Here is a 23,736-nt window from a genome sequence, read left to right as displayed (position 1 = left end):
GGAGGGGTGTCTGCTGGAACCTGCCTTCTCCCGAGTTCTGTACCCTGGGCTTGAACAGGTGACATACTGGGGTTTCAACAGGTGACTAAGCGTTGGGCTCCCTCGGCCTAGTGGTGAGACTCGCCAAGGACGGGTTAGGTATGGCGATGGGGGAATGACTCAAGGTTCACGCGTCCACCTCCCGGCCTTTAATCTCCAGGCCAGAAGCCCCTGCTCGCCTCCCACCTCCTCACCAGCATCAGCAAGAAAAGCCGTGGGGAGGTAGGACCGGGCGCGATCTAAGAATGCAGTTTTGGAGTCAGAGCCACCCAGCAATCAAGTAATTTAACGTTTGCACAGCACTTTGGAGCGATTTCAGCTGCATGAAATCCCCACCCAAACCTCCGAGGTTCACACAGGTTAGGGCTCTCGCCTTAGTAAGTAGTGGAGGGGCGCAGCACTTCCTGCAGCCGCCTCCCGACAAGTGTTCAGAGCCTGGGTGCCATTTAACTGGTGACTTACGTAGAGGTAGGGAGTGAGCCAGAAAACCTTCCAGCCCTAGGATTGGGGGGTGCGTTCGAGAGCAGCTCTGCCCCATTCTCCCGGTGTGTGTGTGTGTGGGGGGGGGCAGGCACTATTTCTAGAGCTGAGGTGTAGGTGCCATTTGAAAAGCAAAGCATATTTAGCACCACAATTTAATACTTTGAAACGAATACAATACTTTTGTAAAAACAATGGAAACATAAGATTTTTGAATAGGAGGGTGTGCAGTGGTCATGTCCTTCGTGGGAGAAGGGGCAACACCTTTTTGTGTTTTCATGGAAGGGTACTGGGAAGGGGCCTTGTAGGATTGCGTGGGGCTGGAACATGTCTCTCTTGGTGGCGGGGCTGGCAGGGTGGGGCTTTCCTTCCCCCATGGCGATGGAAACAAGGAGCAGTCAGGTGGCTGTGCCCAGCAGCTTGAGAATGGCCGAAGGAGGACACCCAGAACCTCTGATGACACCAGTTCCCGTTAGAATGACAGAGTGAGTCAGCATGTCAGCAGTGGATGGGGTCTTTGGGGTTAGATCAATCTTACTCCCCTCCTCTCGGGGAAAAGGTCACACAGTGAATGCACTAGCAAGAACTGGGTCCTGTTACGCCTGGCTTGGTGCCTTTCCTGCTATACTGTGGACCCAAAGGTGTTTCACACCAGGAGTCCATGTGTGCATCAGCAGAAATCAAGTTTAGAACTCAGGGGACACTGGAAGAAGGGGCCATACCTTTGGCTTGGGCCACAGCCCTTGGGGACCATCCAGGGGCCAGGAGGCAGGCTCCGGGAAGGACTTGAGGTGGTAATGCGATGCCTGTTCTGGCCACCCGTCCCTGTGAGGGGTCCAGGATTTGCTTTCCTAGTCTCTTCCTCACTTCCTCCTCCCTAAAGCTTGGTTTAAGTCCTGAAACCAGGCAGTAATGCTCTCCACTTGCCAACCCAGTTCCTCTTTCAAGTTTGTGTTGGCACCCAAGTGAAAAAGTCATTCCTTTATTTCCTCTCCTTCTCCCACCAAAAATAAATAAAAGAGCCTGTAAGGCGTGGGGCTCCTGCAGAAGCATGGCAGGTTTGCTGCCACAACTCTGAGCTCTTACCACGAGAACGAGGCCCCCAGAGGGGTATGAAGGTTATTATTCTATAAATGGAAAATTCCACTCTGTTCGCACAGCCCTGCAGCCCGCATACTTTCAAGGCATGCAGACATTGTACGCTCTGAGGGTGGGAGCCGCCGCTCTGAGGACAGCTTCTGCAAGGAGAGTTTAAAACCACCAGCTGCTGTGTCTGACCCCTTGGGCAGCCCAAAGAGAGGATGGCCGAAGGTGAGGCCCCTCTCCTTTCGACATGCTGTCAGCCTGAGGTTTTACAAGGCGAGTGGAGGCCTTTCAGTGCACGTGAATGAGAACGAGTGCTTTGATTTAGAGCCGCGGGGCGGGTGGGTAGCGATGATCTCCAGAGGGTGCCCTGCCAAGCGGTGGAAGGGAACTCCTGTGTCCTGGGGGATGTTTGGTGGCTCCATGCTGTTTCCACAGGCTGCTCAACTTGTCTGCGATGGCCTTGGCCATTGTCCTATGCCAGTAGGTCTTTGACTGGAGAGGACATCTGGGAATGGAGCCCAAAGTGCATGAGGGCTTTTGTTTTCCAGCACACGCTGGTCTCAGGGCACTGGGTGGCCACAGAAAGGCTGGGGTGGGTGCTCGGTTCAGCTCTGGGTTAACTGGGTGGTTGCTTTTGTCTCCCAGCACAGGCTGCAGCCTGCCCTGAGCTCTCCAGCTTTCTTTGAGGTGGTGGAGCTGACTTCAGAGATGTTCTTAGCACCTCCACTGAAGTCTGTCTTTTGTTCCCTTTCCAGAAGTCTGAAACAAACAGGCAGAAATAGCCAGAGTGTGAAAGTGTCTTCAAAGGACACCCTCGGATTGGTGGAGCAGGAGATCAGATCAGGATGGGCCTCATCACAGAGGTGAGAGGGTGTTGCTGCTCAGTGTCATCGGGGATGGGCCTGCGGGCACACGCGGAAGGCTCCGGCAGGGCGGAGGGCGGGGGGGGGGGGTGAGGAGGGCTGCGGGGCTCTGTGTCCCTGCCTCTCCGCGTGGCCGCCAGCCTGGGCCGTTTCCTTTGCCGGCAGCAGAACTGAACCAGGGGGGGGCCACACACAGGCCTCAGGCTTCTTGAGGCTCTTCAGAAACATGAGGTCAGCCCTGGGCAACGAGGCAGCTTGGCGGACGTCCAGGCAGCTACAGAGATGCCGTTTGTCAGGCTCTGGGTTCCTGCTGACTTGCCTGCCAAGCTCTTTCGAGGGGCAGGAAGGGCTTCGGGTCCTCAGCCGTGGGGCATGGATGCGGGTGAGGGGCGTCTGGGCCCGCTGGGGGCTCTCGTCTGTCACAGCGTGGACTTTGTCTACACTGCGTCTCCGGCCAAGCTCCGAGAGGCCTGGGGATGGTGCTCCTGCCCTTTGGGGCTTCACGTTGGCCACAGTCAGTTGAGAAGTCACGTGGGGAAGTGGTGGGAGCTTCTTGGGCCTTCTGCAAAGTCACACGTGTCCTTGGATGAGGGACTTAACCACTCTGGGCCCCAGTCCCTTCCTGTCAACAGTGAGGGGCTCATGGTATAAAGTGGCAGCCACCTGCCCCTTCTTGCTTTCTTACTCTTGGTCCAGGTGAGTCCCCTCCCTCTGTCTCAGGGATGAGCTGAGGGACAGAAACACCCATGTCCCCTGGACAAGGGTCGGGCCAGGTCAGGGCTGGTGGCCCTGTCCCAGTCCCTGATATATAAGCAGAGGTGTGTTAGGGGCACTCCAGGAGATGACTTCATCTTGTTGAAAAAGAGAAAAGCTGCCTGCCCTTCTTCTGGCCCACCAGCAGGTTGGGGAGCTGAGGTCACTGTGAGGGGCAAGTCTGAGGATGGAGCACAGGCATGCTGGGGCTGGGGACAGCTGACCTGGGGACATTTCCCTTGATGACTTGTGACGCAAGATAAACACCTTTGCTGTTGCAGGCCTGAGCCCAGTTTTCTGCCCCCTGCAGCTGAATTCCTAACTGGGATGCGTGGTGAGTAACACCAAGTGAGTGCATTTGGTGATTCTCTCGGAAGGGTAGGATAGGATACAATGTTCCGGCCAGAGGGCCGTGACAGCCCGGCCGGAACTGTGTGTGCGGACCAGGGCAGGAAGGAAATCAGAGAACCGAGAACAGGGGGCTTCTCGGAGTCTCCTTGCCCCCAGGCCCTGGCCCTGCGGCAGAGCCTCCCAGCTGGCAGTGCTGCTGGTGAACCCGCAGCGTCAGGCCAGGTGCTCTACTTTACGGCACTGAGGCCACGTGAGTCAGGTACCGTGATCGCCTCGGGTTACTACAGCTGTGGCGGAGGCTGCATGGCTGACATGCAGAAGGGCTCACACAGAAACCTGTGTCCCTTGCACCGCAGAGCTGGGCCTACTCAATGCACCTGGTCATTCTCTGGCCATAGGGCTTTGGGGACCCATGGGAGAAGTTGGCCAGCAGCACAGGCAGTGGGGGCCGGAGGGGAGCACCCAGGGATCTCCCCATGTCAGAGATCGCCCCCCAAACAAAATCCATTCCGAGTCAAAGCAGCCCGGGTTTTCCCGATCACCCAGTAGCGGGCACTTGGGTACAGTGAGTACTCCTTTCTGTCTCAGGCACGCCTACGGCCCCCCAGGAACGAGGTTTGCTTTTACATATCTGAGTTGTCCCCATTTGGTGTAAAGCAGGATAAGCCTGGAAGCTGACAGTCTGAAAGGCAGATATCCCAGGGCTGATTGGTGCTGGTAATAATAGTAATAACAACAGGTCTCAGGAGAGGTGCCCGTATAAGGCACTCAGCATGACCTGGTATCATTTCCTAATTCCCCCAGCAGTCCTACAAGGACACCCCATTTCACAAAAATGAAATGAAGTTTGAGAGGCAAAAAGTGCGCCCCACATCTTCCAGTGGGCTGGTGGGTGAGATTTCTCCCAGGCCTGTGCCACCAGCCGCCATCCTTCCTCCGCCACCTCCTGGCCCATGGACGCTCATTCCTGTAGAATTCACTGTATCCTGTCACTCCATCTCCTCATGTGCTTCCTTAAGTGGGCCCATCAATCTTCTCATGCTCCTCTTCAACCCCTGCTGTCTGCAAGGCGGGAAGAGCAAGAGCTGAGGCCCCGGGTGGCGGAGTTACACCTGAAACGGTGAACTGTGCGGTCGAGGTTGTTTTCCAGGGGGCTGAGGTCGGGCCAGGAGGTGAGACCAGATTGCCAGGCAGGGGTGCTGTGTACAGTTCTGCAGGTCATGCACTGCCCCAGGGCTTCCCACTTAAGGGGGCACCTTTCCCTGCACAGACGGGAGACGGCATGTTCCAGTGAATCTGTGATCATTTTCTGGCAGATCTGGAGTGAAGTGCCTTTTTCTAATGGAATCAGTCTATTGTGACAGTTGTCCGACAGGCGGAAAAAATTGTTCTGGGGATGAAGTGCCTTTTCCCAGTTTGCCTGAAGCTTTGACTCTGGCCAGAGGCGTGAAATGAAGAGCCTGCTTGAAAGCAGGCTTCAGGTTTGCCATCAGCTATGAGCCCGTGGGCCTTACTAAAGCTTCAGGTGAAAGTGCCTCCCTAGTTGAGCTGATCAGGCAGGTGCTGGTCCTAGAAGGTACAGATGGATCAGCTGTGCTGCGGAGACGAACACTGTAGACTGCTCAAGTCATTTTAGCCGTCTTATGGTCTTACCTGGCATGCACGTACATTTTCCCAGCTGTCCTGGGTTTTCTAGGGGTTTCTTGTGCCCTGACAGTGCCCCTCCATGATGGTGAGTTGGCAGTAGTGTCTGCCCTGGGGCTTCTGTGGCCTAGTGACTGAAGCGAAGGCAGGTGGTGGGCGAGGCTGGTGTAAATCGAGCAGCCTGGAGCAAGTCATTCCCCTTCTCTGGACCTTGGTTTCTCTCATTTAAAATAATTGGGTTTTCTTGGCTCTTTCTAGCTCTAAAGTTTATTTGTTCACCAGCAAGGCCTGGACCACGTGGCAAATGAGGCTGACCTTCTCCCGAGCTCCTGGAGTTTACACTCTAATTGGGCAGACAGACAAGCAAACAGGTGCTGATGCTTTGGTGGGATGCTAATTGGTTTTCTCTGGCTGCTGTGATCAATTACCTCCAACACAGTGGGTTAAAATAACACCCACTTGTTTTGTTACCATTCTGAAGTCAGAGGTCTGAAATGGGTCTCAGGAGCCTGAAATCAGGTGTCTTCTGCAGGGCCGGTCCTTCTGGAAGCCCTGGGGGGAGAATCTGCTCCCTTGCCTTTTTTAGTTTCTAAAGGCGCCTGCATTCCTTTGAATCACCTCCTCTCCCTGCTCCTTCAAAGCTAGCACTAGCAAACTAAGTCCTTCTTACCTTCTTAAACTGCCATCTCTCTGTTTTTTCTTCTGCTTCCCTCTTCCACCTCTTTAAAAATTGATTTGAGATAGAGAGAGATCAATTAGTTGTTCCGTTTAGTTATGCATTGATCGGTTAATTCTTGTATGTGCCCTGACAGAGGATCAAACCAGCAACCTTGGTGTATCAGGACAATGGTCTCACCAACTGAGCTACCTGGCCAGGGCCCTCTTCCACTTCTAAGGACCCTTGTGAGGACATTTCGTTCATAATCCAGGATAATCTCCCTCTTTTAAGATCAGCTGACCAGCAACCTTAATTCCACGTCCAACTTTAATTCACTTTGCCAGGTAGGGTAAGAGGCACAGGTCAGTGTGGCTGCTGTTGTGCAGCCACAGCAGCGGTGGGGCCTGGAGCAGGTGAGCATCTTCCTGAACCTCCGTTTCTCCATTATAACAGGCTCCTTAACCTCGGCACCATGCCATTTACTGACGGAAGAAAGAGAATTCTTTGTTCTGGGGGCTGGTCTGCACCTTGCAGGGTGTTCACACATCCCGGGACTCTGTCCTTTAGATGACAGTAGCAACTGCGTCTTTCCCCGCCACGTGACAACCGGAAATGTCTGCAGACTTTGTCACATACCCCATGGGGGCAGGACTGCCCCTGGTTGAGAATTCATCTGGAAAGTGGGAGCTTCATGGTGCGGTTGTGGGATTCAGACAAGAGGGTGACAGTAAGAGGTTTGCACAGTGGCTGCTGGGCGGTGAGGTCCCCCCGAGTGGTGGCTGTCTGTATTTTCCTTTTCTGAAGGCACATTTCTGTTACCGTAATTAAAACAAAAGTTATTAGAAATAAACGTTTAACAGTGGGGCACCAGGCTTGACGATGAAATATCCCCAGAGCCCAAGTTACCTTTTCAATGAAATTATTACGAATACATATTTATTACTCAAGTAGCAGATTAATTCCCATTGTGCAAAATTCTAACACAACAGACAAAACACTAATATTTTCCATCATCTCCCCAACCCCCACCCTCTGCCATTTCCTTCCCAGAGGTGACCCCTGAATATAAGTGCCATGAGGACAGGGGCTTGATTTGTACTTTTCATCATTTTATCTCCAGAGGCTGGTGTGGTGCTGGGCACACTGTAGACATGCAATTCATGCCTGTCTAACGCATGACTAAACGAGTGAGTCTAGTGTGCATTCTGATTTTTTAAAAATTGCTATATAAACTTTAGTGGCGGTTATTATTTTTTACCCTAGTTCCACAGCCTACTAGCCATATGGTCGAGTTACCTCACTTCGCACAACCTCAGTCTCATCTGCAGGCCAGGGTTGGTGATATGGCGGCATGGGGTAGTTAAGAGGTGGGACAGTTCTTCCGCCAGGCATGTGAATGGGTGTATACGCATTCCTTTAAATGGAGTATAGAACGTGGTGGTGTGCAGCTTGCTTTTATTCGCTTAGCACGTCTCTGGAGTTTTCCAGGCCAGGATATGTGGTACCGTCTCCCCCTTTAGCCGCTGTGAGGGTGGGCCGTGGTCTATTTAAGGGTTGGCGTTGATCTCCCTGCTCTCCGACTCCCGGTGTCTGGCAGGTGCTCCACGAGCAACGATCTTTTGCTGAATCATTGGGCGGAGTTGCTCCACCAGCTGGAGGAGCCTGTCGGTATTTCAGTTTCCAGCAGCCGTTCAAGTCTTTGAGTCTTTTTGGTTTGAGTGCGTCAGAGTCTGGTCTGGAAGTCTTCCCAAGGTTATTTTTAGCCTTTTTGGCCAGGGGACCAGCCGCTCTATGGAAACGTGCCCCTGGGGCCCGCGGCTGGTCTGCCCCTGCCGCCTTCAGCAGGCAGTCACAGGCTCTGGAGGGTGTGCCCGGCTCGGGAGCTGATGCAGAACCTTGGGTTCTGAATCTCCAGGCAGGACCGGGGTTCTCCTGGGGTCAGCTGCAGTCGGTAGGTAAGGGACCTGAGGGATTCCCGGGTCCTTTTCGGTCCTGCTCGGACGGTCTCTATTGTGGTGGCTGGACGCTGCTGGGATGTTTTCACTCAGGCCTCCGCCACTGCCCCTCTTGGCGCTACACAAGTTGTGAACGTGCACATCTCCGCACCTTTGCACACACTGTTCCTCTGCCAGCAACACCCTCCTCTTCCTCCCGTCATTCAGAGGTCAGCGTGCATGTCCCCTCTTTGGGAAAGCTTCCCCTTTTTCATCGGGGAACAGCTGGTCACTTTCTTCTCTGAGTGCCCAGGGTCTTTGCACCAGCTACGCTCTGGTCACAAGGTAGGGCTGACTGCTGCTATCTGTCCCCTGCCCTCGTGACACGGGGGCTTATGAAGGCAAGGACCTTTGGTGCCCTCCTTGTGCCTGGCCCGTCTTGGAGCTTCACATGTGTCTGCCGGGGGAGGGAGGCTCAGTGGCTGTGGAATAAAGATGTTTGGGAACAAGCAGGTGAGCTGAGGGAATGCAGCGGGGAGGAGAAATCGGGTGACAAGGAAACCCGGGCTGTCTTTAAGAGGCCACTCATAGCTGGCTCTGCTCAGACGACCCCTCATCGCCTTCAGAGTGGTCCTCACAGGCTGGTGCAAGAGACCCAGAGTGCCAGAGACTTCCATTCAACTCTGCTGGAACCTCTCTATGTTCCAGAAACCTATTAAAGGAGGATGGCAATCATTTCAGTGACACTGTGTTGTCTGTAATATTACATGTTGTTATAGACATGTGTGAGACAAAGCATCTCGAAGCACTCTCCATGGTGGAGGCCACATCCGACATGCATCCCCATGGCCACTTTTCTAGGGGGTCTGACCCCTGAAACCTCCACTGCCTGGCGCGAGGCTAAGGAGTGAGCAGTGAGGGAAAGGCCTTGGGTGACCCAGAGAGCTTGACCCAAGCACACGGGGCCGAGGAGCATCTCCTCTCTGGGGACCTATGAACTCCTACCTCACGTACATGTGTAACAGGATTTTACTGTACAATGGCAGGATATGATCTGGTGATGTTAACTATGAATTATTGGGAATAAATTTCAGTGAGTCTGTCTAAGAAGGCAGGCAATGCATAGTGCAGTTGAGAAAATGATTCGCACAGAGTTTGGTGTTTGGAGTATATTTCAGGTGCCTGCATTCACTTATGGGGTCTCTCGCCTTTTGCAGACCCAGCAGACAAATGATAATAACGGTGGGTAATGTGGCCAGCACTGCCTAAAAGCTCTACCCTGTTACCTCCTTTAATCTCTAACAACCCAGGGAGGCAGGTATTATGGGTAATCCCATTTTATAGGATGTGGAAGGTGAGGCTCAGAGAGGGAATGCAACCCATCAAGGTCACACAGCCAACAAGAGCTTGAAGGGACTTTGAACCCCAGGTTAACAGACTCCAAAGCCAGAGCTCCGGGCCCCTTGGCCCTGCTCTGCCGTGGTTTTCCTCTCTTACCCTGGCAGACTGCTGCCCTGTTGGGTGTGTCTCCTGCTGTCCGTCAGTCTCCCCACGTCACCCAGCTCTGTGACAAGGTTCAGGTGATGGAGTTGAGCCCAGGAGCCTGGCTGCATGGCCAGGACCCCTGATGTCCCCTGCTGTCACATTTGCTGATGAATAAAGAGGTCCCTTCCTGGAGCCTGAGCTTTTATTGTCCAGCCGCAGGAGAAACATCCCAGGTGTCCCCTGACAGCCGAGGGCGAATCCTGACTGTTTGTGTGGACGAGCTCCAGGTGTATCCATAGCCTTTGGTTGAACTGGTCACACCTTGTCTCTCCACCAGAGGTAGAGTCTGGGGGCATCACTCTGCATAGTGGACACCCAGAGGGAGGGCCGGAGGTGGCAGATTCTGGGAGGCAGGGTCCAGGGTCCCGGCCAGGAAGGCGCTGTGGCTGCCCCACAGGTTGCTGTGAGGCTGAGCCCTCAAATCTGCTGGGGGGCTCTAAGGATTGGACCACCACCCTCTAGGTGTTGTCTCAGGCCACCCCAGGTGGAACACGGTGTCACTATGGAAGGGGACTCAGCAGCAGCTGCGTCTTGGGCTGGGACAGTCCCTTAGTGAGCTGGAGCTGGGGGGGCTTTCTGGCCCACTGGCCGCTTGCAACTGTTTCCCTCCTCTGGGCCTCAGGTTCCTCACCAGGAAGTAAAAAGTCAGATAATGGATGGAAACCTTGCTGCCTGTCATGGTTGACAAGGGCCACCAAACTGTAGGACCTCCTCACTGTCGTTAAAGGAAACGTTTGGCAGGCAGAGTGGCCTCTGTATAGTTTATGTAAATTATGTGGAAACATATAAAAATATGTGAAAGTATAGAAGGATATTTATAAAATTGCTAATGATGGTCACCAGGTATTGGAATTATGGGTGAGGGGTTTTTTTTTTTTTGCATAGTAATACAGTACTTATTTTTAAAACTTTATTTTTTCAATTGCAGTTTACATTTCATGTTATTCTGTATTGGTTTCAGGTGTACAGCGTAGTGGTTAGACATTTACAAAGTGCTTATTCTTGTTTTTTACAAATACAGAAAATTCCGATCCAGGATGTTGGACTCTAAACACTGTGCTCCCGGCCCATCTGCGCCGCTTCCTCTGCACCGAAGCCTGCCGGCGGCTGCCCTCACTTGTCCAAGGAGCCCGTGGCCAGTTCTCCATGGCGACCAGGTCCACCTGCCCGGGAGGTCTCGGTCACCACGCCTGCTGAATTCTCTGCGTCGCACACCTGAGAGGCAAACTCCATTTCCCAAACAGCCCAAGTGGAAGTCTGGGTCCCGTATGTTTTGTTCGCCTCTCGCCACTGCCCTCACCCCCAGGTCCAAACGCCATGCTGACCCAGGAGAGGTGGGAATAGGAGCAAGGTGGGGCAGGTGAGTAGACCTTTCTGGGTCTCCTTCGCTTTCCTCTCTGTCTTAGCTCGGGCTGCTGTAACAGGACGACACACACTGGGTGGCTTATAAACAACAGAACTCAGTATCTGGAGGCTGGAAGTCCAAGGTCAAGGCAACGGAGGTTTTGGTGTCTGGTGGGGGCCTGCTTCGTAGAGGACAGTCTTCTTCCTGTGTCCCCATGTGGCCTCTTCTGTAAGGGCACTAATCTCACTCATCAGGGCTCCACCCTCTTGACCTAATCACCTCCTCGATGTCCTACCTCCAGCTGGGAGCGCCTCGGGATTAGGTGTCGACGTGTGAAGTGGGGGGCACAAACCCTTGGTCTGCAGCCTTTCCGTTCCCAGCCACTCTCTGGACTCACTCCGGTCCCACACTTTTCCCTCCACCCTCCTAGCTTTCACCCTGGTAGGTCCTCCCCAGCCATCAAGGGCTGCACAGGGGTGTCTGCTCAGCAAAGCCACGGACAGCCGGCTGGGGTGGTGAGTTCATCTGCCCGGCAAGCTTTCCCACACTCCTCTGGGTTTCTCTGGAGCATGCCCTAGTGCCACGTGCTGTCAGTCACGGCCCCGCCCCTGCCACGGGGGTGGTCAGGACACAGGCAGACCAGTCAGACAGTCCAGCCCCCATGGCCACCGAGATTGGCTCAGGGGTGGGCACGTGATGCAAAGAGGAGCAGTCAGACTCTTTGCCGAGACTGATGTGAGAATATTGCAAGCGAGAGGTGCTCTTCTCACCGCCGTGGCTCACCTGGCACGTCGCGAGCTCGCAGCCGCGGGGGACCATTCTGCCTGCCTTGGAAGAGCACCTCTGTGCCGAAGAAAACCAGGTACAGACAGAGCTTCTGTTGCAGCTGAGCCTGGAGCATAGCCCTGGGCTTCCTGCGTTTTATTTGAGCTGGTTAGACATGGGGTTCTGTTCTTGGCACCTGAAGGAGACCTGACCTGGATAACCTCTCTGACCCTAGGGCCCCCCACCTTGTACAGTTTTGGAGTTAGTAGCCCATTTTTTCTTCTCTGCACATTGTCACCACTTGCTGCTGTTCCCCTCAGGGGGACCTCCCACAGCCCCTCAGCCATCGGTCATTACAGTTAGTGAAGGGCGACTGAGTGAACGAGGCAGGGGTGAGCCTACGGCCGCCTTGAGCCCCTTCCTGCAGCTGCTACCACTTCTACCTAAGGACCTGCTGCGTCTGAACTTCCTTTGCGAAGAGACCTTTGAAGAGAACAAGCAGACCGAGCCCCACCGGCCTGCATTCCTGCTTCGGGAGTGAGGCTGGGCTTGCGGGCAGTGCCTCTGCGATCCGGGTGATCCGGGCCTGACCGGCCTCGGGCCGAGAGGACAGACAGAACTGTTTCTGGAGCAACGAGAGGGCCCAAAGCCACAGCACCAGCACCTGCCAGGGACAGCTGGCATCAGAATGCATCTTGGCCCCTTAGAAGGCAGCCAGGAGGTCAGAGGCGGGCCCTGCTGTGGTCGTGGGGCCATGGCTGGGGACGGCGGGCCCGTTGGAATGGGTAGAAAGCTGAGTTCCTGCCAGGAAGCTTGACCATCTACAGCCCCTGCTCCCTGGGAAAAGTTCAGATTTATTTACTGTGTCGCCACCCTGGGCACCGTCTTCAGTGTGGCTGCAGGAATAAAAGTTATGGCTTTGGGAAAAAAAAGGAATCAGAGGAGCAGCATGCTTCCAGGTCCGCAACTTGAGGAAGCTTGGCAGGTGGTTGGAGAAATGTTTCCCTGTAGTAAATTAGACAGTGTTTTATTTTTCCTTTAGCTAGTCTTTCATAATAAATTCTACTGCGGGGCGGTGGGCAGGGTTCTTTCAAGTGATTCTTTCCTGAAACATAACACCTGCTGGTCTCGAGGGCCAGCAAGGGCGCTTGATAAGTCTGATATTGATGGAAATAAAATATTTACAATTTGCCTACGTACTGTTTTGGTTTGTGGAAGTCCCCCTCTCCCCCTCTCCTCCTCACACTGACTCTTAAGTAAGTAGCACAGCTGTGACTTCCATGTTCAGTGAGTCCTTGGTGATTTTAGCGGGAGCGCGGCTCGCAGAGAAGTCACCTCCATATTTAGAGATGCTATTCCCATGATGGAAGGGATCCAATGCAGTCAACTCGCCACTGGATCGCTGGCTGGTCCCCTTGGGGGATGAACAGTGACACATCTGTAGCCAGAGGAGCCTGGAGGACGTGAAGTCCATGTTGCTGAGCTCGTGCCTCAGTTCCATGCATCCGAGTGCCACGGCTCCAAGGTCAGTAGAAAGCCTAGTTCTCCAGTGCGCAGGGACCTGGGGGAGGGCCGTGTTGGGGCAGGAGAGCACCTTCTCAAGGGGCCTGTGGCAGATTGTCACGCTTTTGTGCTGTGACATGGAGACTCCTGACTGAGCAGTAGAGTCTGTGACCTCTTCCCTTGAATAGGGACTTAGTTAAAAACTCACAACATGGCTGCAATTTTTATTACATGCCAACATGAGTTGGTTCAGGGATGCTCAGCTGGCAAAACACAATTTCTGGATGTGTCTGTGTGGGTGCGTCTGTATTAGCATTTGAAATGTGAACCTAGTAAAGCAGACGGCCCTCCCCAGTGTAGGTGGGCGTCATCCAGCCCACCAAGGGCCTGGACGGAGCACAAAGGCAGAAGGGCTAATCCACGCTGCAGGAGCTGAGATGCCCATCTTCTGCTCTCAGCCAGAGGTGCCTCTGGTTCTTGGGCTTTCAGACTCATACCAGGAGTTACACCGTCAGCTTCCCTGGCCCCGCCCCCATTCTCAGGCCTTCATTCTCGGACTTCACCATACCAGCAGCTTGCCTGGTTCCCCAGCGTGTAGATGTCAGATCGTGGGGCCTCTTGGTCTCCATAGCTCTGTGAGACGATCCCTAGAATAAATCGCCCTTTATATCAATCTTCTTCTTGGTTCTGCTTCTCTGGAAAACCCGACGAATACAATGGCAGTAGAGGTGCCCCTTGGCGTCTAGGGCTAGGCTAGAAAAAGCGCTCCGGTTTCCACCCAGTGCTCATTACGGAAGCCATGCCAACCTTGTGTCTGGTGATTGAATACCATCACTTGGCCTCCACGTCCTGAGATTGCATCCTCCCGGTTGAACTCAAGGAACCCAGTTGGGTGTCCCCCTCGTTCCCAGTCTACAGAGAACAGCCACTGTGGAGAGACCTTCAAGGGTGCCGCCCAGCCCCCACCGAAGCTGGGTGGTCAGTGTGACTGACGTGCCTGCCCCCCACAGGTCCTCCGTCCTAGCTGGTGTCCTTGCTGATACAGACCAGTGGCTGCTGAACCTTTATACTGAGAGACAGCAGCCGGGTCTGGCTCAGGGGAGCGTGTCCTCTCTGGATCCCAGAGAGGAAAAGAATCTACGTAGCATCGAAACAGAGGCAGCAGAGGCAGGCTGACCTGAGCTCCTGTGAGGAGCAGAGGACAAACGCCATGACAGGGGCAGCAGGAGTGCTACACCGGGCGGGCTGGAGGCACCTGAGATGATGCTTGGGGTCCCCAGAGCAGGACTCTTTACCGGGGCAGCTGGGCTGTGAGCCCATGATGTGGAGGCCAGTTGTGGGGTCTGTCTCCTTCCCGGTGGGGCCCCTCCTCTGCCCTCTCCACCCCGTCCTCCTGAGTACGTGTGGCCGTACCATTTGGCTGTCCCTTTTGGGGGTGCCACCTCTCAAATCAGACACCTTCATCCTGCACCTGATGCCTGGAGTCCTCACAGAGCCTTGGAGCCTCAGGGCTGCTCAGGGACCATGGTGAGGCTGGCAGTGGTCAGAGAAGACGAGCTGGCAGGTGGGGGGCAGGTGCCTGAGAGCCCCCACAGGGGCCCTGCTCCGAGAGGAGGTCTCTAGTGGTCCAGCTCTGTGGTTCTCAGTTGGAGGCAATTTTTCCCTGCAGGGGACCGTTGACAGTGTGGGGGGATTTTGGAGGTGTGTGAACCAGTGAGAAAGTCCCCACAGCAAAGAATGGTCCAGCCCAAGATGTCCTTAGTGACAAGGTGAGAGACCTTGGTCCAGGTGAGCACTGAGGTGAAGAACCTTGGTGTGGGGGACCTCAAAGGGTGTAGCAGGGACCTGTGTGACTCAATGACCAGAGGGAATGAGGGTCTCTCAGGAGCTGTCAGCTGGACAGAGGGCAGCAGGGGGCCCGCCTCAGCCCACGGCAGGATTCAGCACCAAGTGGCATTTGGGAGCCAGCAGGAGAATAGAGGGAGTGGGGACCCCTCCATTGATTAAGTTTTTACTATCCCGTAAAAAAGGGGCTTGCACAGAAATGAAGTTCAACCCAAGTGGAGTTCAGCTGTCGATCTGAGAACTAGATCTGCTGGTGCAGTTAACCTCGGCCGGGTGCTGTGTGTGTCACTCCACTTAATCTCATGGAGAGTTGGGTGGTTACCCCCTCTTATTTAGGGGAGGCCGAGGCTCAGAGCAGGGAAGCAAGGGGCCCAAGCTCTCAGCTGGTAGTCAGTGGTGTTGGGATTGGAACCAGCTGGTAGTAGGTGGTGCTGGGATCTGCCTCAGTGTAGCGGCAGTGCCTCTGGCGGGTGTTTCTGTTCGTGGGTAGAGTTGTGACAGGCCCCACTCTCTGAGCCTGAGTATATCCAGGCCGATCCCCGGCCAGGGGGTCCGGCCTACGACAGCAGCTCACGGACCCTAGCGTGGGACATGTTTGCTCGACTCATCCCTTGCCAAGGCCTTGCCTCTGAGCCTGGCCCTTATTTCTTCTAAGGCAGGGGTGTCAAACTCATGTCTGCCAGGGCCCACATCAGCCCCGCGCTTGCCTTCAAAGGGCGGAATATAATTTTAGGACTGTATAAATGTAACTCCTCCTTGGTAGTTAAGTGGGAGCTTGGTGCTGCTGCCAGGCAGAAACAAGGTGCTGGGCTGGATAAAATAAGGTGGAGGGTCGGATTCGGCCCACCTGTGTTCTAAGGAGATGTGAGATTGCCGCAGCCCGGTCCCCAGGAGCTCGTGCCCTCCCCTGTCCTACGCTGGGCAGCCCCCGGGGCAAGACTGGGTTATGGGGCAGCAGCCCCAAATCCGCTTTTTATCATGGGCTTTCTCCGCTCTTTGTAGGCACTAGCTGGACATGTAGGTGTGGTCCTGCAAAGAGGCAGGAGCGTCAGCTGCCGGGGAGGTCAGCGGCTCCTGAGGTCCCTGGGGAGGCCTTCTTGGCCACATGTCCTCAAAGTCACTTCATGACCATGGTGAGGCCTCCACCCTCCTCCACCCTGGCCAGCTAGGCATCTCCTTCTCAGCCTTTATCCACAGCCTAAGTCAGCTGAGCTGCGCCTCGTCCTGCCGGTGTCTCTCTCCCAGAGCTGTAGGGGAGGAAAGAAGCTAATTTACTCTTAGGTCCTGCCCCTGAGGCCTGCAAACGAAACTGACAAATGGCAGATCGACAGGGGAAAGGCATACCGATGTTATTTGACGTTTGACATTTTAATTTCTCTGTGCAGGGAGGCCTTCATAGCAAAGAAGGGAAGACCCGAAGAAGTGGCTGGACCTGGGGTCTTACAGGCTATTTCAGTGCATTGGGGACCATTTGGCCTTCGAGGGGTGAGAACTCGTGGGAGGGTAAATGTAGGCAAAACAGATGGAAAGGAAGGGTTTAGTAGAGCTTGCTGTGCAGACCCACCTCGGTGCTGACTCTCTGTCCCCAGGGCCAAGGGTGGGAGAGGGGAGGGAGGACACGTTCCCAAAGGGGAATTTATGTCCTGCTTTCTGGCAGGTAGGCGAGGAGCTGTGTGTTTGCTGTTCACGTGTCTCCAGCTCCAAGTTCTGTGCCCAAGTGGCATGTTTTGGGTGGCAGATTCCGGTCTCCCTCCCTGCTCCCTCCGCTCCCCGCACCTTCCCCCCAGGTTTCTATGTTTGCCCACATGCCCACACTTACTTCTGTAAACAATGTCGTATACTCCCAAAGAATCCTTGGCAGCTGCGGTCAAACGAATTGTCCCAGAGAGGGTGACAGTGCAGGAAAGAGGCCGGAGGGGGCTGAGGGGACCTCCTGGGCCCCGGGCTTAGGAGCTGGGCCCTGCTTTTCACTTGCTGGGAGGCCACAGGTGTGTGGTTTTGCTTGCGCTGAGCCTCAGGCATGTTGTCAGTATTGTGGGGTAGGAGCTCCCCAGCCAGCTGGCTTGAGGTCAGAGTGGAGATGAAGGCATTCTGTAAACCTTGGAGTGTTGGGTGGGGCCCAGTGGCCCGGAAATCTTTCCTCCTAGGGCTGACCTTGAATTCTGGCTTGCTGCCAAGGACAAGCTAGGGTGGGGACAGCAGCGAAATAAACTGATTCACTCCAGCTCAGAGAAGCTAGCAGGGTGTGCAGGAACTGTTGGAAGGGCGCCCCCTGGTGTCCATGCTGATGGTTTCCCCCTTTTCTGCTCCTGGTGAAGCAGGGGTGGGTGGTGCTGGTGGAGCCCTCCTCGCTCTCTCCTCCGGGTCAGGCTCCTACCTGCACAGGAGCCAGTGCTGAGTGGCATCCACTGCCTCTCCTCAAACCCCTAAGCTCACACTCCGTGTCCTGTTTACAAAAGCTTTGCCTCCCCAAGGTTATGAAAATAGTCTCTTCTTCATCACTTTTCAGAATACTTTTGTTTTACTTTCCATGGTCTATACTTGAAGAAAAAAAAAGCACCCTAAAATTTGCTTAAAGATTGGTTGCTGTAGAGTCAAATTCAGTATGAAACAAAAAATAGGTAATAACACCTAAACTTTGGTTTCCTTAGCTGGAAAGTGGGGATAATTGTCACGGGGTTGTTGGGACATAATGGGAGATAATTTGAGTCAAGTTGCTCAGAGTAGGGTGGTCATGCAGTGCGTAAAACTCAGTGTGGGTGCTAATGGCTGTTGTGGGCCCCCCTGGTGGTTTCTGTGGCCGTCTGGGTCCCGTTTGACAGCGACCGTCACGAAGGGGAGTTCCATTTTTCCACTCTGACAGTCTATGCAACCTGGGTGTGCTTGTAAATACAGGCACTTTACCAGTATTTCTGCAGGACAGAGTGTATCTATTCTTTGATTATTTTAATCCTCACTCAAGGATATGTTTATTGGTTTTAGGGGGAGAGAGAGGGATGTGAAAACCATTGATTTGTTGCCTCCTGTATGTACCCTGCACCCCAACTGGGGGTCAAACCCAGAACCCAGGCATGTGCCCTGACTGGGAATCGAACCTGCAACCTTTTGATAGATGGGACGGTGCTCCAAACAACTAAGCCACCTGGTCAGGGCAAACTATTTTTTGTAAAGAAATAGCTTTGCTTGTGTTTTGCACAGAACCGCAGTGGAGAGTGTCACAGATGCTGCTGAGCGGCAAGCCTGGGGGTTTACGCCACACACTCCCAGCCTTGCACGGCTTCCGCTCACCACCGCTGCTGGGGTGTGTCCTCTGGACTCTCTCCCTCAGCTGGAGGTGTGCATTCGATTTTGTCTGGGCATAAACATTTCTTCCTTTGTTGCCAAATGCCAGGATTTGTGAAGCTGAACTCTCAGCCGTGGCCTGAGGAATGTGCTGGACTGAGAGAAAAGAAGTCAGAGTTTCTTGGTATCCGGTTTCCAGGGAGGTGCCCTGGAGTCGGGATCCACGTGGGTCTATTTTTGACCGAGCAGTCCAGGCAGGAGTGGAGGTGAGTGGAGGCATTAGGGGCCCAGGGACGAAGCTGTTTCTGTGTGGCCCCTGTGTGCTCGTGGGGTGGAAGCAGGCACAGCTGTGGCCAGGTGGGGACCTGGGTTCCTTGAGTAAGACCCCAGATGGCAGGTGGGGAAGGAGGGGGCCGGAAATCCAGGCTCATGGATGCAGGCAGGTTGCCAACTCCAGTGAACTTTTGACGAACCATTTCAATATTTAATCCTCCCCGAGGTGGAGGGAGGGCTAAGGGAGCAGACAGGGGCCGTATTACAAGGCCGGAAAGCAGAGTTTGCTGGTTTAGAGAGTGCGCCTCCCCACTAACTCTCTGCAGGGTTGGCGCACTTTCTATACAGGGCCAGATAGCAAACCTCGTTGGCTTTGGGGGCTGTAGGGTCTCTCTTGCATATTCTTTTTCCTTTTTGATTTTTTTCTTAAAAAAATGTAAATGGGTTCTGGGCTTGCTGGCATGCAGAGAGAGGCCGAGGGCAGGGTGGGGCCCACAGGCCACAGGTGGCCAACCCTTGCATCCCATCACCCTTGCTTCCCTCACGACCCTCCCGCAAGCTGGGTGATTTTGTTTTATTTCCTTCGTTTCCTCTAACAGGAGTGTCTATCCTTTTGGCGTCTCTGGGCCACACATTAAATACATTCTGACATGTAATCACACACACACAAAAATCTCATCATGTTTTAAATAAATTTATGATTTTGTGTCGGGCCACACTCAGAACCATCCTGGGCTGCGTGAGACCGCGGGCTGCAGGTTGGACACCACTGCTCGTAGAACGTGACCTCCACGAGGGTCAAGGCCATGGCTCCTTTATTCTCTGCTCTGCCCTTCAGGCAGGGCCTGACACAGAGTGGGCACTCCAATCTGGACCGAAGGATTGGATGCGGTACTAGTTCTAATTTCATCTCTGGCGACTCACCCGTGAAACAAGGGATGTGAATTGGGTGGTCTTGGAGGGACCTTCCAGAGCTCAAGTTCAGATGTTCTAACTTGCCAACAATTATAGCAGCACAGAAGTAAAGCAAATAGCGCTTGTAAGCCAAGGGCTGGCTCTTGCCCACGTCCTTCCATGGCATCTGTTCTGCTGGTGCTCAATGAGAGACGTTTCTCTAAGAACCAGTCTGATCCTCTCAGTCTCTAATAGTTTGCTGTTCCAGCCCCTGTCCAAACCTACATGAGAGCTGGATTATTCAGCAGCCAATACAACCACAGGCACTGACCAATCAGGATAGATGCTGGCTCAAACGACTGGAGCTGCCATGGCAACGCCTGCAGCGCTTCTCTCCACCCACTTCAGCATTGCCCTGGCTGTTCTCCACCTGGGCATGAGCATTCCGTGCCTGGGTGTCTCCTATGCACCCTTTCAGACCCAACTCAGCCCGCAGCTCCTGGGTCCCCCAGTCACACTTACCTGTTTCCTTCTCCATCATCACACTTTGTTCCGTCACTGACTTAAGTTTGGCTCCCCTGTGGAATCCATCTTCAATGCCTGCATCACATCACTGGCTCCTAAAAGCCTCAATAAATGTTTACGGAATGAAAGGGATTTAAATCAGAAGATGGGATTCACAGGGCAGAATTCTGGGGCTATGAGTCTGGGATCGATGTGATGTCTCCTTTCCTGGGTTTTGACACGTGGCTTTGTCACAGTTGCAAGTGGGCATCTTCGTGAAGCTCTCACACGTTGAGAGAATTGCATGGCAGCCCCAGGCAGCTGGGCCCTCAGGAGCTGGCACGTGTCCTGATGGTGCCCAGACCACTGGGGCCATCTGCAGGAAGCAGGCCGCCTGGAGGAGGCAGGGCTTCCCAGCTGGGAGGCGGGCCTTGGGGCTCCCACCCGGAGACACCGCCCCTCTCTGGTTGGTTCCCTCACTTGTCTCCTGAAGGGGTCACTGGATTCCCTCCATAGGTGCGGTGTCAGTGACTCCATTAAAGAAACAGGCCCTTTTTCTGCCAATCAAACACCACCGTTCTCTAAGTGTACCCTCTCACGAGGTGCCCGAGACCCCACTGTCATTCTGCGCCCATGAGAGCCCTCCCTGAGCGCCAGACACCACGCGGGGCACCGGACGCTTCCTGGCGCTCAGCCTTCTCAGCCCTCCTGTGTCCACTTCACGGTGAGGCTCCGAGGGGAAGTGAGGGGCGGAGGGTGTGCTCCCCTTCCCACCCCCCAGGGCACCTACGGACAGTTCCCGCATGCCGCTGACCTCCTGGCTCGCTTTCTAAGGGTGCTGTCTGTCCAGGGGTGTGTACTGGCCCGTGGTCTGTGGCTGATCTGAAGTGGCAGGGAGCTGACGCCCTGGAGAGCATTCCCCAAATTCCTAACCAAGAGGGGGAGGGGGATTGGGAGGTCAATGCTGTCCTGCCATGCCCTCCGTGGGACAGCTCCTGGGGCTCTGCCCAGTCTCTCGGAGACTCACTGTGGATCGAGCCCCAGCCACCCACCGTGGTCGATGCTCATGAACACACCTTTGTCAGTGTTCTTCCCTTCCTTGCCACACCTGTCCGCCTCCGGGACCCTGTGCTTCCTGGGGTAGGGTCGCAGGTAAACTACCTGCACCCAATGCGTGCATCCTGGTCTGGCTTGGGGGAACCACGTCTGCTACGTGGTCAAGACTTGACTGTGTCCAGCTGACTCCGGGTGTGCTGGCGGGTCTGTGAAGTGTGTGGGGATGGCCGGCCAGAGTTGTGGTCCTGTGTGCTCACGGCACTGACGCCCGACTTCATTGTGACCTAGTGACCTTCCCATGGAGGTTTGCTGACTGGAGGAGCTTTCTTCCGGGAAGCAAGAAGCAAGAAGCCAGGGCTTGAGGAGAACCCTGCCTCACCTCAGGGCAGGCTGCTGGCTGAAGGGGACGAGAAGGAAAGGAGAGTGGGGAGGAGGGCATGGAGATGCCACCCTCACCCTTCCTCTTGTCACTGACACTTGGTCACTTAGGCTCCACTTGTCATCTTGGCTACAGTCCTCAGGTTCCATGAACTTGGCAGGGATAAGCGGTCTAATGCTCAAGGTGTGACCAGCTCAACCACATAGCCGTTTGGCGGGCACTGCGTGGGTGTGAACAGCGTGTAGGCTCCCGTCCCTGCCCTGGGGACCCCAAACAGTCTTAGCAAACGGGGCCGGCATCCAAAGAACAACTGTGTTTAGGGCAGCTGTCCAGGAGAGTTTCTGCAGAAGGTGAGAAGATTGGTAAGTCCTGGTAAGGAACAGAGGGGACACCCAAGTGGGGTCCCCAAGGAGAGACAGAGCTCAGGGACTGCTCAAAGGGGAGGGGAGGCATGAGAGAAGTCAACCTGGGGTGGTGTGCTTATCACCCCTGGCTGGAAGGGTCAAGGGCAGGGAGCGGTGTCAGAGCCTGGAGCTGACGCAGGCCCTGCGCGTTTGTGGCTGGCTCAGTTGCCCCCACCACACTCTCCCCCGGACCCCAGCTTGGCTGGGGCGAGCCTGACCGGAAGCTGAGCTGCAGGGCAGGGTGGGGAGGCCAGGAAGACGTCAGACACCGGGGCTTCTGTGGACCCCATCCTGCACTTGCGCCGGAGCAGTGTCTGTCTGCACCATCTTGCCGCTCCTGCTTAGGAAATGCAGCTGGAAGTCTGTGTGCGGTTTTGTTCCCGACTGGACGCCTCCCTCTCTTTAAGCAGGAAGCCTCTGAGCAGCCCACGTGCTCCTCCTGCTCCTTGGCTCGCACTCGCCTGACCTTGAACGAGCCATTTTCTGGGACCATCGCTAATGGACCTTCACATGATGATATAAAATATCCCGGCGCACGCAGAAAGAAAGGAGAAGCCGCCTGGAGTGATCCTTCACGTTCCCCAATGTCGTCTGATGAAATGGCCAAGGTCATGGATTCCCCGGCCACACGCCCATGGTGCCTTCGCCCCCTCTGATGCTGGAAATACCATTGCCTTTAAATTAAAAAAAAAAAAACCTCACTGATGATACGTTTTTTAAAAAATTGATTTTAGAGAGAGGAAGGGAGAGAGAGAATGAAACATCAGTTGGTTGCTTCCCATACACACCCTGACCGGGGATTGAACCTGCAACCTCTTGGTGTACAGGCAACGCTCCAACCAACTGAGCACCTGGCCAGGGCTGACACTGCCATTTATTTATTTATCTATTTATAAATATTATATTTATTTATTTTTAGGCAGAGGGGAAGAGGGGAGGAAGAGAGGGAGAGAAACATCGGTGCGTAGTTGCCTCTCATGTGCTCCCCCACCAGGGACCTGGTCTGCAACCCAGGCCTGTGCCCTGACTGGGAATCAAACCAGCGACCCTCTGCTTCGCAGACCTGCGCTCAATCCACTGAGCCATGCCAGCCAGGGCTATTTATTCATTTTTTAAATTAAAAAGTTATTATTGTTGTAGCATGGATGGAACTGGAAAACATTATGCTAAGCGAAATAAGCCAGGTGGTGAAAGACAAATACCATATGCTCTCACCTTTAACAGGAACCGAATCAACAAAACAAACAAACAAGCAAAATAAAACCAAAGACACTGAAATAGAGAATAGGCTGACAGTGTCCAGAGGGGAGATGGGAGGGAATTTCAGGGGAGAAGGGGAAAGGTTTACAGGAACAAGTATGAAGGACACATGGACAAAATCTAAGGGGGTAGAAATGGGAGGGAGGGGAGAGCACTGGGGGTGGGCTGGGATGGGAGTAAAAGACAGAAAACTGTACTTGAACAATAATTAAAATAGAAAAAATTATTGTTGTTTAAGTACAGTTGTCTGCATTTATCCCCCACCATTCCCCTGCAGCCCAGCCACCCCCACCTCCCTCCCCTGCTCCCACCCCTCCCTCGCTTTTATTCATGTGTCCTTAATGGTTGTTCCCAAAAACTCTTCTCCCAGGTCCCCTCATTGTTCTCGCTCACCTCCCCTCTAGTTACTGTCAGATTGTTCTTAGTTTCAATGTCCCTGGTTATATTTTGCTTGCTTGTTTGTTTTGTTGATTAGAATCCTTTACGGTTGGTGCAAAACCCACCTTCCCCTACTGAGTAACATAATGGCCAACAGCCGACCCTGGTTTTCACAGCCTCCCAAGGACGACTGAACGCGAATGCTGAGAGCCGGGGCTATGCGGCTGGTCGACCTGCCGGGAGGGAGGATCTGCCCGTGGACGCATGTGGAGTGTTCAGTGAGTTTTCTGAGGCCTGAATGATTCCTTGGACCAGGAGCTGCAACTCCGGGCCTCAGCCACGTTTGGTCTTCCCCTCCACTCCCAGCACACAGCCCGCCCCCGAGCTTGTCCAGAGGCCTGTTTGTGTCCCCAGCTCCTTCTCTCCTGGCTGGAGGGTGGAAATGAATCCTTGTGCAGGACAAGCCCCTCGAACGCAGTCTGGGAATGGGTGACA

The 23,736-nt window shown here is 54.3% G+C and overlaps 1 protein-coding gene across 2 annotated transcripts; it reads left to right on the top strand.

Moving 5' to 3' along the window:
- Positions 1-617: 617 nt before the first annotated feature.
- On the top strand, positions 618-12,649 carry LOC119040080 (uncharacterized). 2 transcript variants are annotated; one of them, XR_008392257.1, is made up of 5 exons: positions 618-1,004; positions 1,680-1,830; positions 2,361-2,468; positions 3,503-3,555; positions 10,375-12,649. XR_008392257.1 is itself a non-coding variant. In XM_053668603.1 (4 exons), the coding sequence occupies exons 1-4, from the start codon at positions 847-849 to the stop codon at positions 11,274-11,276; spliced, it is 753 nt and encodes a 250-aa protein (XP_053524578.1). In that variant the 5' UTR covers positions 618-846; the 3' UTR covers positions 11,277-12,649. The 2 variants fall into 2 exon arrangements, 1 of the variants encoding a protein (XP_053524578.1); XM_053668603.1 differs by lacking the exons at positions 1,680-1,830; positions 3,503-3,555 and having other exon boundaries at positions 10,375-10,713; positions 11,129-12,649.
- Positions 12,650-23,736: the final 11,087 nt, after the last annotated feature.

This window comes from Artibeus jamaicensis, unplaced genomic scaffold (assembly GCF_021234435.1).
Source record: "Artibeus jamaicensis isolate MK-2021 breed Jamaican fruit bat unplaced genomic scaffold, CSHL_Jam_final contig_490, whole genome shotgun sequence".
Classification (NCBI taxonomy): Eukaryota; Metazoa; Chordata; class Mammalia; order Chiroptera; family Phyllostomidae; genus Artibeus; species Artibeus jamaicensis.
The sequence above is the reverse complement of the archived record's forward strand: the minus strand, read 5'-3'. Positions and strand labels throughout refer to the sequence as shown.

Coding starts and splice junctions, on each gene's coding strand:
- LOC119040080 (XM_053668603.1), top strand. CDS start 847: ATGTCTCTCTTGGTGGCGGGGCTGGCAGGGTGGGGCTTTCCTTCCCCC. Junction 1,005..2,360: donor GTTCCCGTTAGAATGACAGA/GTGAGTCAGCAT, acceptor TTCCCTTTCCAG/AAGTCTGAAACAAACAGGCA. Junction 10,714..11,128: donor ATAGGAGCAAGGTGGGGCAG/GTGAGTAGACCT, acceptor CCACCCTCCTAG/CTTTCACCCTGGTAGGTCCT.